Source organism: Anomaloglossus baeobatrachus, chromosome 4, assembly GCF_048569485.1.
Source record: "Anomaloglossus baeobatrachus isolate aAnoBae1 chromosome 4, aAnoBae1.hap1, whole genome shotgun sequence".
NCBI classification, from domain to species: domain Eukaryota; kingdom Metazoa; phylum Chordata; class Amphibia; order Anura; family Aromobatidae; genus Anomaloglossus; species Anomaloglossus baeobatrachus.
This window is the reverse complement of record NC_134356.1, coordinates 471,284,938-471,301,597: the sequence shown is the minus strand read 5'-3', so window position 1 is coordinate 471,301,597 and position 16,660 is coordinate 471,284,938. Positions and strand designations below refer to the sequence as shown.

At 48.6% G+C, this 16,660-nt stretch overlaps 1 protein-coding gene across 3 annotated transcripts in view; it reads right to left on the bottom strand.

Annotated features, from left to right (window-relative positions):
* LOC142303875 (threonine--tRNA ligase 2, cytoplasmic-like) overlaps positions 1-9,141 on the bottom strand; it is a 146,487-nt gene extending 137,346 nt beyond the window's left edge. Inside the window, exon 1 of one of the 3 annotated variants that reach the window (XM_075345707.1) lies at positions 8,689-9,141. In XM_075345707.1, the coding sequence (XP_075201822.1) occupies positions 8,689-8,931 (243 nt within the window). In that variant the 5' untranslated portion in view covers positions 8,932-9,141. The remainder of the gene's footprint in view (positions 1-8,688) is intronic. The other 2 variants (XM_075345706.1, XM_075345708.1) reach the window with 2 other exon arrangements.
* Between the last annotated feature and the right edge of the window lie 7,519 nt (positions 9,142-16,660).

Sequence of the window (16,660 nt, the reverse complement as noted above, 5' to 3'; positions counted from 1 at the left end):
TGGAAGGCAATATCAATAGCCTAAAATATTGAGAAGTATTAGCTACCTCTTATATTCCCAATCATAAAAGGAGTCAAATTCTGCAGCAGGATGGTGCTCCATCTCATACATCCATCTCTACAACAAAGTTCTTCCTGGCAAAGAAGATCAAGGTGCTCAAGGACTGGCCAGCCCAGTCACCAGACATGAACATCATTGAACATGTTTGGGGTAGGATGAAAGAGGAAGCTTGGAAGACAAAACCAAAGAACCTAGATGAACTCTGGAAGGCATGTAAGACTGCATTCTTTGCGATTCCTGATGACTTCATCAAGAAATTGTATGAATCATTGTTGAACCGCATGGATGCGGTCCTTCAAGCTCATGGAAGTCACACAAAATATTAAATATGGCTCTAATAGCACCATAACTTCATTCACCAATGTTATGCAACATATCTTTGTATTAGAAGTTAATTGTTTGAATTTCACATTACTTTCTGTGGGCGACAAAACTTTTGTCTTGCCAAAATCTGACCTTTCTGTGTTCATTAAATGATCAATATTTCAGTTTTGCAGCAACTATATTTTCATAACCTAAACCAAATTTGAGAGGGTTTCAGCTTTCAAAAGAGTAATTTATAAAACCAGTGGATGAATTTAAAGTCAGGTTAGAAGCTTTTATTTACAGAACATGGATAAGCGACAGAACTTCTGTCAGGGACTGTAGTACTGTGTTCCTGTTTCTTAGAGTAACGCAATAGATACAAATAATACCTGTCTAAACGTTCCTGTAATGATTTCGGCACTGAAGACTCTGGAGACTCAACGGTGCAAAAAGTTCCTCACAGAAAAACCAATAAGAAAATATCACGACTACGGGACTAGAGCAGAAGATTGCATATCAACATCATCATCGTTCTTCAAGATTCCCATCAGTAGTGAATAGGGAAAGCTACATCTTGATTATTTATTCCATTGCATTACAACAAAATGGAAGTTTGCATGGTATAGCGTTACATCTATAATAAACTTGTCTGCTGGAGCACAAATATGGCTGACTATTGGCAGCAGAAAGGACATTAATCAATGTGTGACATTCATAACGTAATCTCATCCCTGGTGAGAGCCGTCAGTCGCTGGTACATGTAGCACATGGATGAATTATCCATAAGGCAGAGAGAATAGCCACTTATGGACAGTGATCCATCACTCCTTCCTAGAGAGATCCACAGGGCTTGCACCCGGGATCAGTCAGTCCGTCATGGCTGCCATGTGTGCTACCCTCTCATCCAAGAAACCAAAACCTCAAAGGCAGCTTGAGAAACTGGTTCCTTTGTTACATTAAGTTTTTCCCTATACATTTTCAACCTTGGTACAGTCTCATGCATAAGTAGGCCGCTCCTTGACATGTGTATACACTCTAATTAATCTGATTTGAATAGTATATACATATGTACGCTGTAACATTAAACACCAAGCATATGTTAAATGACGGAATAGTAGAAGTTAAGTACCACACAATTTCTCACTTGGTGAATGGTAGAGGGGCTATACAGCAAGAAATAATAAATAATAATAATAATAATAATAAAAATAAAAATATTAACTCCCTGTAATGCCCTGCACATGATGTAAGTGACAGTGAATCAGAAGAATTATACTACATTTCTAATTGGAGGTATTTGCTAAAAATATTATTATTACTATTACTACTGCATTTTAGAATAGGATATTGGAGATGGGAATACCCTTTTCAAGGGAATAATAATAATTCCCCTATTCCCCACCCAGCCTCACCTTCCTCTACTTGACTGACAGGGATGGGTCACACTGACAGATTCCCTTTAAATAGGCTTTTCCGAGGTGGCATAGGGAAATATAAAAGGGCTTCCTTATTTTGGACCATGTTTTAAGGCTATGTGTCCACGCTGCGGAAAATGCGCGGATTTTGCCGCGGATTTCTCGCGGAAAAGCCGTGGATTTTCCGAAAATCTGCAGCAGCGGCACTTCCCAGCCATTTCTATGGCTTTTTGGAAATGCTGTGCCCATGCTGCGGATTTTTCCGCGGCGGATTTGCCGCGGATTTTGATCAGGAAAAATCTGCAACATGTCAATTATTGTTGCGGATTTTGATCCGGATTTTGGCTATAGAGTTGGGAAAAAAAAAAAAATCCGCACCAAAATCCGAGGCAATTCCGCGGTAAATCCGCACCTTTGAAAAGATGCGGATTTGCCGGGAAAGTCGTGGATTTTCATGCAGAAAAATCCGCAGCAACATTCTACCGTGGACACACAGCCTAATAGTTGCATGTTAATTATGGAGTAGGGAGTGGTCCAGATAGTATTACTTCTACCATTCAACTGTGTCCTAGTAAAATGTAGAGTTGTAACTGGACCACCTCTCTTACCGGTCGCCTTTACCACTACCAATTTTAAACCTTTGGCTACATTAATGGAGACACCCTCTAAAACTAAAAAGGGAGGGTAACCACAAGAAACATACCCTCCAAAGTGGCTGTCTATGATCTAGCAAAACAATACTACAGTATACTCAACCCCACTTGTTTTTGTAGCTGCTCTTATACAAATGTTCCCAGTGCAGCTAATATTTGGAGGCTTTTTTTCCCCAAAAAATATGCTCCACCCTCATTCTGCTGATCAGCGGGGATTCGACTCCTGAACCCATTTCCTGGAGGGCTTTACTAATCTTTACCATTTTCCTTTGACCCCTACACTTCGAGAGCTGAATGCTTTGGCCTTCTTGGCGGCACTCTTTAGCAGGGCTGTGGAGTCAGAGTCGGAGTCGTAGAGTCGGAGTTGGAGCTCATTTTGGTGGAGTCGGAGTCGGTTTAAAATGCACCGACTCCGAAAATATATAATAAATTGGGGACAGTTTTGCAATGCAGAATGTGCTGAATATTTTACTAAATAATAACATTTAGTATAATGCTTATATTTCAGTGAAAAATGTATTATAGTACAATGTGAACATCAGACATTTAATTCTTTTTATGATACAATAATCAAGATATTTAGATAGAACATAAAATATATTTATTGGAATACAACTTTATAACACAAAAAACTAATAAATTGTAAATATGTAATACAATATGTAATTGTGTATATATATATATTATATATATACACACAGGATATATATTTAATCTACTGTATAATACATAGTGTTTTACATATTTACAATTTATTACAGTTTGTGTTCTAAAGTTGTATTCCAATAAATATTTTTTTATGTTCTATCCAAATATCTTGATTATTGTATCATAAAAATTATTAAAATGTCTGATGTTCACATACACATGGTCATGTATTACAATACATTTTTCACCTAACTATAAGCAATATATGTAGGAGTCGGAGCAAGATAAATTGAGGAGTCGGAGTCGAAGGTTTGGTTTACCGACTGCACAGCCCTGCTCTTTAGAGCAAATTATTGAGTGTTTGGCGGTGGTTTTAGGATCTGGATTCTCATCAATCGTCAGAAAAGATACACAAAGCCAATGATAGGTACACGCTAAAACTCTTGGAAGGTTTCAAAGCTTTTAGGCTAGCAACACTGTCGTAAGTAAAGTTGTAACTATAGTGATTGTTTGGCATAGGTGGTTAGAGGTATGTGACCAGTGACAGGTCCAAATGGCGGAGTCCCCAATGACCAGCAGAACAAGGGGTCAGCACTAGTGATGAGCGAGCACTACCATGCTTGGGTACACATAGCGAGCAGTTGGATGCTTGGACAGGCGCGACTTGTGTACCGAATGGGGAACTGAAGCATCTTTCCAGGGCATAAGAATGCTCCAGCTCCCCATAGACTTTCATTGTATTTGGTACACAAGGTGAGCCCGTCTGAGTGTCTGACTGTTTTAATGAGTACCTGGTCATCACTCATCAGCAGCAGATATTGGGGAAGTTCAAACACCAAATGAAAAAACACTATTGAGTCAAGAGTGTTAAACGGAAGATCCTTGGATAGGCCATTAATATTGGATCAGAACTCTCAGAACCCCCAGTATTCAGCTGTATAAAGTGTCCGCAGCGTCCCCTTCCGTGACCTTCAGTGGAAGGTTCTCCTCAAATCCTGAGTAAAAAGGAAATTCTACTTAAAATGTTGGCATCATCTTGTGCAATTATCAAAAGAGGACAACACTTACAGTTCCTAAGTCAGCATATCCCCAGAAGTGACAGTAAGAATTGCATAGAATGAAAGCACTTATCCGGACAATATTGTAATGGAGCAGCACCTCTGCTCTACAAAGGGGCAGAAACATGAGAAAATGTGCAAAGTGGCAACATTGGAGTGAAGGACAGTTTATAGTTGGAGGATTTGTTTAGACAGGGCATGAGAGTTCTGGTGGAGAACAGGAAAATTCCAGAGAATAGATGCAGAATGAGAGAAGTCCTGAAGGCATGTATGTGGAGATGTGATCGAGAGGAAGGTGGAAGGTCATACGCTGGAAGGAACCTCCAAAGGTGAGGGAACCTAAAAAATTGGGAAGAGATGTAAGTGTGTGTTGCAAGATGAGGGAGGCTTCTTATGCCACCTCCAGAATATTCAATGCAAAAGATGCAGCTGAAGAAAATATAAAAAGGCGGAAACGTAAAGGAAGCCATGCCACAACACCGGCAGATTGGAGCAGTGCAGCCCGGGGACAGTGAGGCAGGAGTGCTGCGGAGATGTGAGGAGCACATGCACTAGTCACCTATTGAAGGGAACCTGGCACAAGGTTTTCCACATACATCTAAAAGCGCATTACACAGCAGACAGCAGCATGTGTTTGAGCCCCCAGAGATTTTGTTTTTATGTAAAATTATATATAATTATATATATATATCAGAGAGGGGGGAGCCAGCACTGCCTATGTATGATTGGCATGCAACAAATAAAAAGTGTGAGATATATATATATATATACACACACACACATATATGTATACACACACATATATATATATATATATATATATATACACATACATACATATATACACACATATACATACATACATACATACACACACACACACACACACACACACACACACACACACACTGTATTATTTTTTTTTTTTTTTTTTAACGGCCCTAAGCTCTATCCCGAGCCATGGCGACTTGATGGATGAACACTGTGTAGGAACATCAATCTTGTGCAGCCTAGATAGGACCACCAGGGTCTTCTCTGTTATCTTAATGGTATCAAGCCATCGGGTTACTGGTATTCTTTTGACCATGACGTCCTTCTCAAGAGATTGCCCTGTTTTTATGATGTATGTGTCTAAAGTAGGCAAGTCGTAGCTTGGTGATCAAGCAAGCTTCAAGTAACACGTCTGGCTTGATTTGTTCCAAAATGGATTTGTTTGTTCTTGTCATTCATGGTATATAAAAAATAAAATAAAAATACCTTTCATAATTCTCCCAAGCCGTATGCTAATCAATGCGGTCCGGTCAGATAGTTGGCGCTGGTTTGTGCTCGGTGCCTCCCTTCTCAAACACATGAGGCCTAGCTACTAATGATATGGGTGATGTTCTCTAGGTCATCCACTCAGCGCTGCATATTGTGAGCCTGTGCAGTTGCAGCACGGACCTGCGGAGGACTTTTTGCTGCCCTCAAACAAGAAAGGCCACCTACTGTATTACAAGAAGAAAGGAGGTGCCGAGCACAGACCTGTGGCGCCCATCGGACTGGACCAATTAGCATACGGCGCAGGAGAATTAGAACACATTTTCTTTGATCCGCTGGGGGCTTATATGCATGGTGCTGGACTGCTCGGTGAGAGGGCTGAAAGGTGGCGCTTTTACTTTATATGGGGAACAAGATGTCAGCCAGATCCATCTTAGGCCTCTTTCACACGTCAGTGATTCTGGTACGTATGTGCTAGTTTTTATACGTACCAGAACCACGGACATACGCAGACCCATTATAATCAATAGGTCTGCGCACACATCAGTGATTTTTCACTGACTGTGTCTCCGTGCGGCGTACACCCGTGTCCGTGATTTCCGTACAGAGACATGTCTGGTTTTTTTCCGCCATTACTGATGTCACATGAACACACTATGGTGTGATCCGTGAAACACGTGCCAGAAAACACAGACATTGAAAATAAAAAGCTTTTTATACTCACCTTCCCCAGCAATGCTGCCGTCAGCCGCTGCTTGCAGGCCGGCTAACTATACTCATGAATATGCAGTTATGCACTACAAAGCCGACCCGGAAGTAGCTGCAGCGGTGAGCGATACAGAGCAGGAGAGATCAGCACCACAGACAGCAGGAGCGGGGACAGGCGAGTTTCCCTGATCTCCATGTGCTATCACTAATCACAGATAGCACATGGAAAACACACGTGTGCCATGAATCACGGCACACAAATGGATATGCGTCTTTAACATGTCAGTGAAAAACATCTGTTTTTCACTGACGTGTGAAACAGGCCTTACATGGATAGCAAAACAGGTAAAAAAAAATTGCTAGGACCTAGAAGGTAAATGACAGCTCTGTTTCAGAAGTTGAGTGGTTAAAGGGAAGATATTCTCAGAAAATGACCTCTTGGTTAAGGCATGCGCTCACCTTTAGGCTATGTGCGCATGTGTGCGTATTACATGCAGTTACGCTGCGATCTGCAGCGCAGCGTAACTGCATGCGTCCTGCGTCCCCTGCACAGTCTATGGAGATTGTGCAGGAGCCGTGCGCACGTGGCCTATTAGAACGCAGCGTTTTGGCTGCTGCCCGAATCTCTGCGTTCTAAGAACTGACATGTCACTTCTTCCGTGCGGTTTGCATGCTGTCTATAGGGAGAGGCAGCATGCAGAGCGCACGTTCTCTGCCGGCACCATGCGCTTCAGAACGGAGCTTTTCAGCAGCGCTCTGAAGCGCACCTTTTAGGTGCGGTGCAGAGCGCACACGTGCGCACATAGCCTTAGTATTTGGAGAAGAAATTTCTGCACCAAAAGTAAGTCTCTTGGAGGGAAAAAAAAAAGCTGCTTAATATACAAGTGGTTTTGATGAGTGAAAAATACTGGAAAAACTGAAAGAATTGACATGCTGCAGATTTACAACTGCTTCAGATCTGCACAAAATCGCAGCATACAGGGATGACTGAAATCACATTCACGTCTGGCGCTATAACCTGCAGCGTTGTTGGTGCAGAGGTTTTTGCTGCAAATATTCAAAGTGTGCACGTACCCCACATTATATTATCAGAGGGGCCGGATTACAAGGACAGAGAACCGCTCTATACACAGCCGATAGCACAGGATCCCCAATAGGTGATGTCACAGCTCACCTCCTCCACCTCCCTTCACCATAACCCCTGCACCTGCTCATTAGTTGCTTCAATACAAAAAATAGGGGGTGGATTCTGGTCATTGTGGCTAATGTATACGTGGATTTCCTGAAACTACAGGGCGTTAGAGGCTAAATACAGTAAACCCCACTGGCCAAAATGAAGGCGGCAAGATTTCTCATATTGCCGGAATAATTTTTAATATAAATGTAACACAAAATTGTGATTTAATCAAAATGCCATTTTATGATGAAATCTTCCCTTTAAAAGGTGCCCAAATAATGAGTAAGCAGCTATAAAGCGATTCCTTCTGACACCCCACACACGTGCCACCATGAAAGCGCATGTTTTAGTTGCGAAAGGGACAAAGCTGCTGCCCTACACCCGTGGTGACCACCAGGGCCGCATTTACCGCTAGGCACCCATGGTGACCACCAGGGCCAGACTTACCACTAGACACCCATGGTGACCACCAGGGCCGGATTTACCACTAGGCACCAGTGGTGACCACCAGGGCCGGATTTACCACTAGGCACCAGTGGTGACCACCAGGGCCGGATTTACCACTAGACACCCGTGGTGACCACCAGGGCCGGATTTACCACTAGACACCCGTGGTGACCACCAGGGCCGGATTTACCACTAGACACCCGTGGTGACCACCAGGGCCGGATTTACCACTAGACACCCGTGGTGACCACCAGGGCCGGATTTACCACTAGGCACCAGTGGTGACCACCAGGGCCAAATTTACCACTAGGCACCAGTGGTGACCACCAGGGCCGTATTTACCACTAGGCACCCGTGGTGACCACCAGGGCCGTATTTACCACTAGGCACCCGTAGTGACGACATACTGTATATGGGGCTGTAAGTCAATGTGGCCAATACTGGAAGAGTCCGGACCCCCATACACATCAGCCGCTGACCTGCCATAGGGGTCACGTTCATCTGACAATAACATACTCGGTATATAAAGGGGTTGTACACGACTGAGCACAGCCTCGCTCTTCTGCCCTCAGCACTGATAATGGCACCATTTCTGATAAATACATTGATTATTGATCTCGCCCTGATGGCACGGCCGGCTCCTGGGACGTTCTGGCAGGATGGCTTCTTCTCCTGGCATCCTTGGCATACTCTCTGGACGTTGTGCTATAGTCTGGCCACACACAACGCGCCCCACTGCAGGGTCTCCAGCCATAATAGGAGGAGGGGACTTTTTTTGGTCATTCACTACAGAATGCCATCTGGCTGCCACTATTTAGCACTGCTGTGCCACAGATATCCCTGCCCCCGGTATCTTTACCCTATATCCCCATATATTTGGTAGCACTGCCTCTATTGTGTGAGCCTGGCACAGGGCTAGCCGTGTAGGAAGCATGGGCACACTGCAGGGCTGGCCTCACCTGTGCCCGGTCCTCCTCCGTCCTCTGCGGCCTGCTCTCCTGCTCGGTCTCCAGGCTGCGCTGCAGATGTGCTATGCGGTACTTGAGCTTGTCGTTCTCGGCTCTCAGCTGCTCCAGCTCCGGGCTCGGCGTCTCCTGCACGGTCCCCTCCGTGCCGAGCTCCACCAGGCGGCCGATCTCATCGCTCAGCCGGCGGATCTCCTGCTCCTGCACGCTCAGCCGGTCTGCGAGCTGGGCCGCCATGATCCTTTCTTGTGGACGGAGAGCGATAGGGACAGCTGCAGGCCCGGCACTCACTGCAGGAGGACGCTCTGCAGGGACTGGAGCGACGCTCTGCAGGCCGGAATAGCCTTGTATGAAGTGATACACAGTGCACACGGCGGGGCTCCCGGAGACGGTCACATTCTGCGGTGAATTTAGGAGTCGCTTATTTTGGTGGTTCTTAAACTGCGCCTTCCTATAAGAATAGTGTGCTGGTGCCGGGCTGTAAACAAATCACTGCAAAACAGCCATTAATGGGGTTCCTACAACAAAGGACATTGTAATCAATAGATATTAGAATAATAATTCAAACAATTGGACGTTATATAAGATGTTCCTGTGCTGAGATAATCTCATGTATGTGTCCCTGCTGTGTACTGTGTAATGGCTGTGTCTGATTGTACAGGGACATGTAAAGTGGGCTTTACACGCTACGACAGGGGTGGGGAACCTCCGGCCCGCGGGCCGTATGCGGCCCGTGGCGACTTTTTATGCGGCCCCCGGGCACATTCCCGGGGACCGCTGTGCTCTGGCGGCAGCCGCGCTTTTCCCGGCTGCTGGCCCTTTAAATCCCACTGCCCGATTACCTGAGGGTAGATGCTAGAATGTATGGGCTCTATCCAGATCCTGACTTCCAGGACCTGACTGCAGCCCATACATTCTAGGCTTAACCGCAGCCTGTGCTAGTGTGCTCTGGTGGGCGGGGTAAGCATCATGCTGCGATAATGTCACAGAATAGCTGCAGCAGATTACCGGCAAGTCAGGCCTGTGCTGTGCTGTGCGTGTGACTCCTCCCCCACTCCAATACTGTGCTGAACCCATCGCTGCCCCCCCCATGCTCAATGCTGTGTACCCCTTTGTGCAGTGTGCTGCCACCCACTGCTCTGTCCGTGCTGCCACCCACTGCTCTGTCCGTGCTGCAACCCACTGCTCTGCCCGTGCTGCCACCCACTGCTCTGCCCGTGCTGCCACCCACTGCTCTGCCCGTGCTGCCACCCACTGCTCTGCCCGTGCTGCCACCCACTGCTCTGCCCGTGCTGCCACCCACTGCTCTGCCCGTGCTGCCACCCACTGCTCTGCCCGTGCTGCCACCCACTGCTCTGTCCGTGCTGCCACCCAGTGTTCTGCCCGTGCTGCCACCCAGTGCTCTGCCCGTGCTGCCACCCAGTGCTCTGTCTGTGCTGCCACCCAGTGCTCTGTGCTGCCACCCAGTGCTCTGTGCTGCCACCCAGTGCTCTGTGCTGCCACTCAGTGCTCTGTCTGTGCTGCCACTCAGTGCTCTGTCTGTGCTGCCACTCAGTGCTCTGTCTGTGCTGCCACTCAGTGCTCTGTCTGTGCTGCCACTCAGTGCTCTGTCTGTGCTGCCACTCAGTGCTCTGTCTGTGCTGCCACTCAGTGCTCTGTCTGTGCTGCCACTCAGTGCTCTGTCTGTGCTGCCACCCAGTGCTCTGTCTGTGCTGCCACTCAGTGCTCTGTCTGTGCTGCCACTCAGTGCTCTGTCTGTGCTGCCACTCAGTGCTCTGTCTGTGCTGCCACTCAGTGCTCTGTCTGTGCTGCCACTCAGTGCTCTGTCTGTGCTGCCACTCAGTGCTCTGTCTGTGCTGCCACTCAGTGCTCTGTCTGTGCTGCCACTCAGTGCTCTGTCTGTGCTGCCACTCAGTGCTCTGTCTGTGCTGCCACTCAGTGCTCTGTCTGTGCTGCCACTCAGTGCTCTGTCTGTGCTGCCACTCAGTGCTCTGTCTGTGCTGCCACTCAGTGCTCTGTCTGTGCTGCCACTCAGTGCTCTGTCTGTGCTGCCACTCAGTGCTCTGTCTGTGCTGCCACTCAGTGCTCTGTCTGTGCTGCCACCCAGTGCTCTGTCTGTGCTGCCACCCAGTGCTCTGTCTGTGCTGCCACCCAGTGCTCTGTCTGTGCTGCCACCCAGTGCTCTGTCTGTGCTGCCACCCAGTGCTCTCTGTGCTGCCACCCAGTGCTCTGTCTGTGCTGCCACCCAGTGCTCTGTCTGTGCTGCCACCCAGTGCTCTGTCTGTGCTGCCACCCAGTGCTCTGTCTGTGCTGCCACCCAGTGCTCTCTGTGCTGCCACCCAGTGCTCTCTGTGCTGCCACCCAGTGCTCTGTCTGTGCTGCCACCCAGTGCTCTCTGTGCTGCCACCCAGTGCTCTGTCTGTGCTGCCACCCAGTGCTCTGTCTGTGCTGCCACCCAGTGCTCTGTCTGTGCTGCCACCCAGTGCTCTGTCTGTGCTGCCACCCAGTGCTCTGTCTGTGCTGCCACCCAGTGCTCTGTCTGTGCTGCCACCCAGTGCTCTGTCTGTGCTGCCACCCAGTGCTCTGTCTGTGCTGCCACCCAGTGCTCTGTCTGTGCTGCCACTCAGTGCTCTGTCTGTGCTGCCACTCAGTGCTCTGTCTGTGCTGTCACCTAGTGCTCTGTCTGTGCTGCCACCTATTGCTCTGTCTGTGCTGCCACTCAGTGCTCTGTCTGTGCTGTCACCTAGTGCTCTGTCTGTGCTGCCACCTATTGCTCTGTCTGTGCTGCCACCTAGTGTTGTACTTGTCCCCAGTCATGTCTGTGCCACCGCCAGGGCTGTCCATGCCCCCTAGTGATGTATATGCCCCAGCCCCTCCTGTGATGTGTACTCCCAGTGTCTCCTGTAATTTATGTGCCCCAGCGTCTCTTGTGATGTGTATGTCCCGAGACAAACCTGGAAACGCAGCTGTGAGAACCAAGATGATCAATATCACCGAACAGCAGAGCCGCACCAAAGAGAAGCAGCTCCAGCCACCACAGTAGGGGTGAGTTAATTAATCGTTTGACCAAATATAACAGGGTAGTTTTCAAGTTGATAATTTTGTGCGGCCCCCAAAGGTTAGTAGGAAATTCCAAATGGCCCCCGGCAGTAAAAAGGTTCCCCACCCCTGCGCTACGATATCGTTAATGTTTTATCGTCGGGGTCACGTTGTTAGTGACGCACATCTGGCGTCATTAACGGTATCGCAGCGTTACCAGCGACCTTAAGCAACCTCAAAAATGGTAAAAATCATTCACCATGGAGAGGTCGTCCCAAAAATCGGTAATGGTTGATTATCAATGTTATTCGTCAATCCTGCGGCAGCACACATCACTGTGTGTGACACCGCAGGAGCGAGGAACATCTCCTTACCTGCCGCCGGCCGCAATGCGGAAGGAAGGGGGTGGGCGGGATGTTACGTCCTGCTCATCTCCGCCCCCTCCGCTTTGATTGGCCAGCCACTTAGTGACGTCGCTGTGATGCCGAACGTCCCTCCCCCTTGAGGGAGGGATTGTTCGTCAGTCACAGCAACGCCGCCGACCAGGTAAGTACGTGTGACACTGCCGTAGCGATAATGTTCGCTGCGGCAGCGATCACACGATATCGCACACATGACGGGGGCAGGTGCTTACACGCTCGATATTGCTAGCGATATCGTAGCCTGTAAAGCCCGCTTTAGTGTCTCTGTCTGTCTCACTCTCTCTGTCTGACTGTCTGTCCTCCTCTCTGTCGACTTCTGTCTCTGCCTCTCTCTTTCTCTGTCTCTGTGTATGTGTCTCTGTATGCCTCTCTGTATCTGTCTGTGTGTGTCTCTCTCTTTCTCTGTATATGTGTCTCTGTCTCTGTATGCCCTGTATGCCTCTCTGTGTCTCTCTGTGTCTCTCTCTGTCTGCCTCTCTCTTTCTCTGTCTCTGTATGCCCTGTATGCCTCTCTGTATCTCTGCGTCTGTCTGTGTGTGTCTCTCTCTTTCTCTGTCTCTGTATATGTGTCTCTGTCTCTGTATGCCTCTCTGTGTCTCTCTGCGTCTGTCTGTGTGTGTCTCTCTCTTTCTCTGTATATGTGTCTCTGTATGCCCTGTATGCCTCTCTGTGTCTCTGTATGCCCTGTATGCCTCTCTGTGTCTCTGTATGCCCTGTATGCCTCTCTGTGTCTCTCTGTGTCTTTCTCTGTCTCTGTATATGTGTCTCTGTCTCTGTATGCCTCTCTGTGTCTCTCTGCGTCTGTCTGTGTGTGTCTCTCTCTTTCTCTGTATATGTGTCTCTGTCTCTGTATGCCCTGTATGCCTCTCTGTGTCTCTCTGCGTCTGTCTGTGTGTGTCTCTCTCTTTCTCTGTATATGTGTCTCTGTATGCCCTGTATGCCTCTCTGTGTCTCTGTATGCCCTGTATGCCTCTCTGTGTCTCTGTATGCCCTGTATGCCTCTCTGTGTCTCTCTGTGTCTTTCTCTGTCTCTGTATATGTGTCTCTGTCTCTGTATGCCCTGTATGCCTCTCTGTGTCTCTCTGCGTCTGTCTGTGTGTGTCTCTCTCTTTGGCTGGAGTCACACTTGCGAGAGACTCGCATCACATAATGCGGCAAGGTCGCATACTCTGCTGACAGGAGCGGTTTGGCTGCATGTATTTCTATGCAGCTGAGACGCTCCTGTCCGGAGGGCTGCAGGCCGTGCCGGGTGATGTGAGACTTGCACGAGTCTCTCGCTAGTGTGACTCTGGCCTTTCTCTGTGTGTCTATCTCTGTCTGGGCTCTTTTCCATCTGCAATTTTCATGGGAGAGTGCAATCTGATAAAAAAATCGGATTGCACTCGCACCAGTGTTAATCAATGATACAGTTTCATTTGTCCCGTTTTTTCTCCATACGAATCGTTCTCTCGGTACAATCACAGCATGCTGCGTTTTGTACCAAGTCTCAGCTCTCGTAACCCCATACAAGCCTATGGGAGCGAGAAAAAAATCGCACTACGGATGGCATACGCATGTCACACGGATCCTTAGTGTTAAAAATCTACAAACTTGCATAGTAACCCTCGACTCTGCTCTATCCTTCAAGCCACACATCCAAGCCCTCTTCACCTCATGCCGACTACAACTCAAAAACATGTCCCGGATCCGTGCTTTCCTTAACCAAGAATCAGCAAAAACATTAGTACATGCCCTCATCATCTCCCACCTTGACTACTGCAACCTCCTGCTCTCTAGCCTCCCTTCCAACACTCTTGCACCCCTCCAATCTATCCTAAACTCTGCGGCCTGCTTAATCCACCTCTCCCCTTGCTATTCCCCAGCCTTTCTACTTTGCCAGTCCCTTCACTGGCTTCCCATCGCCCAACGACTCCAGTTCAAAACATTAACCATGACATACAAAGCCATCCACAACCTGTCTCCTCCTTACATCTGTGACCAAGTCTCCCGGTACCTACCTGCACGCAACCTCAGATCCTCACAAGATCTCCTTCTTTACTCCTCTCTTATCTCCTCTTCCCACAATCGCGTATAAGATTTATCCCGTGCCTCCCCCATACTCTGGAACGCTCTACCTCAGCATATCAGACTCTCTCTTACCGTGGAAAGCTTCAAGAGGAACCTGAAGACCCATCTCTTCCAAAAAGCCTACCACCTACAATAACCTTCAGACGACCAGTACACCACTGTGCAACCAGCTCTGTCCTCACCTATTGTACCATCACCCATTCCCTGTAGACTGTGAGCCCTCGCGGGCTGGGTCCTCTCTACTCCTATACCAGCAGGGCTGTGGAGACGGCAAGCCAAACCTCCGACTCCTCAATTTCCCTTGCACCGACTCCGACTGCACGACTCCGACTGCCACATATATTGCTTATATTTAAGTGAAAAATTTATTGTAGTACAATGTGAATGTGAGGCAAACCCTGGGATATGAAGATGAATTATGACTTCCAGTCATAATCGCTCTCATCACTCCATGGCAGTGCCCCCTCCCTTCTTGTTCTCAATGTCCACCATCTGGGAAGGTGTCACATCCCCCTTACACCTCCAACAGCCATCTCCTGTGATATGGAAATGAGGTGATGTGGGAACAATGGACACAGGAGGACTCCCTGCCGTGACCCTGTGGTAGGAGCTGCTATCTAATTAGCAAGCTTGGAAGTATCCAGACAGAACGACTCCAGTAAAAAATGGTTCATATCTCGCAAGCCATATTTCCGATAAATATGGCAACCATAAAAATGGTGTCTCCGCATGCGGACGATGCTGGCACACCCTTTTTATGGGAGCGGGAGCTTGGGAAATACCCCAGGCGTGATATCAGCCAATGGGGAACTAGTAGACAAGTCATGAGTCCTCTCATTCTGTAGCTAAATTCATAACTGTCACAATGAGAGCATTGGCGTCCGCCTACGACGCTCCCAGGCCAAGTTATGGCCATATTCCATGTTGTGGATTTTGTCCATAACTCCAGCCAGGGGTGGAGCAGTGCTCCCTCTGAGGTCACGAAGGTAGGAGGGGACCTGGATTTGCCCAGGTTGATAACCCTACTTCGGCCATTTTCCAGTGTTCTTTCGCTGGGGGTCACGTGTAGGAAACATCTGTGGGAGTTCCTGGAAACCTGGTCTACAGCGCCCCCCTGTGGCCAGACGCACAAGGTAACTGCTGGAACTGTGTATGCCTGTTTGTAAACCATGCTTTATCTGTAACTGTACTCTGACCTATGTATATTCTGTAGATTCCCTATTGTATATATTGTAGTTTCTAGTGTGCTTTAGGCTGATTAAATTATATAATTAATCTTGGGCTGTTCTGTTATCTCGATCTTGAATCCCACGTCTGTGTGTTCGGCTAATAGTTACCGTGAAGCGGTTGGTGGCAGCGAGTTGTGCCAAGGATTATTGTGGGGAGGCCAGTGAGATTCGGGGAGGTTTTATATATTCCGCCCGCGGAGGTCGGGGGAATATATACCCTACTCTCACCGGGGACCCTTCAATAATCGGCATAAGTAGTATAGCGGCCTCCTTGCTTATTGTCGGGCAATTCCATAATTGGCCTGACTATAAGAGGGGCGCTAGAGAGCGCGTCACGTGCTCTGTCTGTCGGTCGGGAGGTATAAAGGAGGGGTGACCCCCCACTTGTTACCCCCCGATTGTGACGTACTGGTAGCCAGCGCGGGGGATTTCTGAGTGACCCCCCCGGTGGTTCGTGACATATTGGTGGCATAGCGGTGGGATCGAGATAATAGTGTGTGTGAGTGTGAGACCCATACTCCCAGACACTAAAGACTGCCTGCAGCAGCTGTGGCTGCTGGGGTCTTCAGACTAGCTCAACACTAGAGTGTCAGAGTGCAGATACTGTAAGGTGTGTGGAGGCATCAGGTGTCAGTTCTGTGTCAGTGACCAAAAGTCTGCAAGAATGGCTGATGGCACCAGGAGCAGAGCTATGCAACTGGCCAATGCTAAAGCAGGAGCCGAAGAGAGGGAGGACGGTGCTGTGGACAGTAATGAGGAGGTTGCCCACGAGTCCTCCAGGAGCTCGACGCCAGGAAACAGCTCTGCAGAGGACATTGCACAACCTGGCACTGCTGGACAAGATGAGGAGCAGCTCACCCAAGGGTCCTCAACGAGCCAGATGCCAGCCCTCCGCTCTGCAATGGACAGTGAATCACCAGGCTCCGCAGCGGGCCGCAGATCACCACGTGCCATTCCACCGAGCCTGGGAGGCTCGGATAGCCTTCTTCAAATGGCTATGGCCCTTCTCCAGGCTGGAGACCGGGATACCTACGAGATACTCATGGCCGAGCGTGAGCGACAGGCAGCGCGTGACGCTGAGGCTGCGGAGCGGCAAGCAGTGCGTGAGGCTGCGGAGCGGCAAGCAGCACGTGAAGAGCGCCAGGCAGAGCGTGACTACCAGCTGCAGCTAGCTCAGCTCCGGCCCTCATCAGCCACACGTGACCTTCA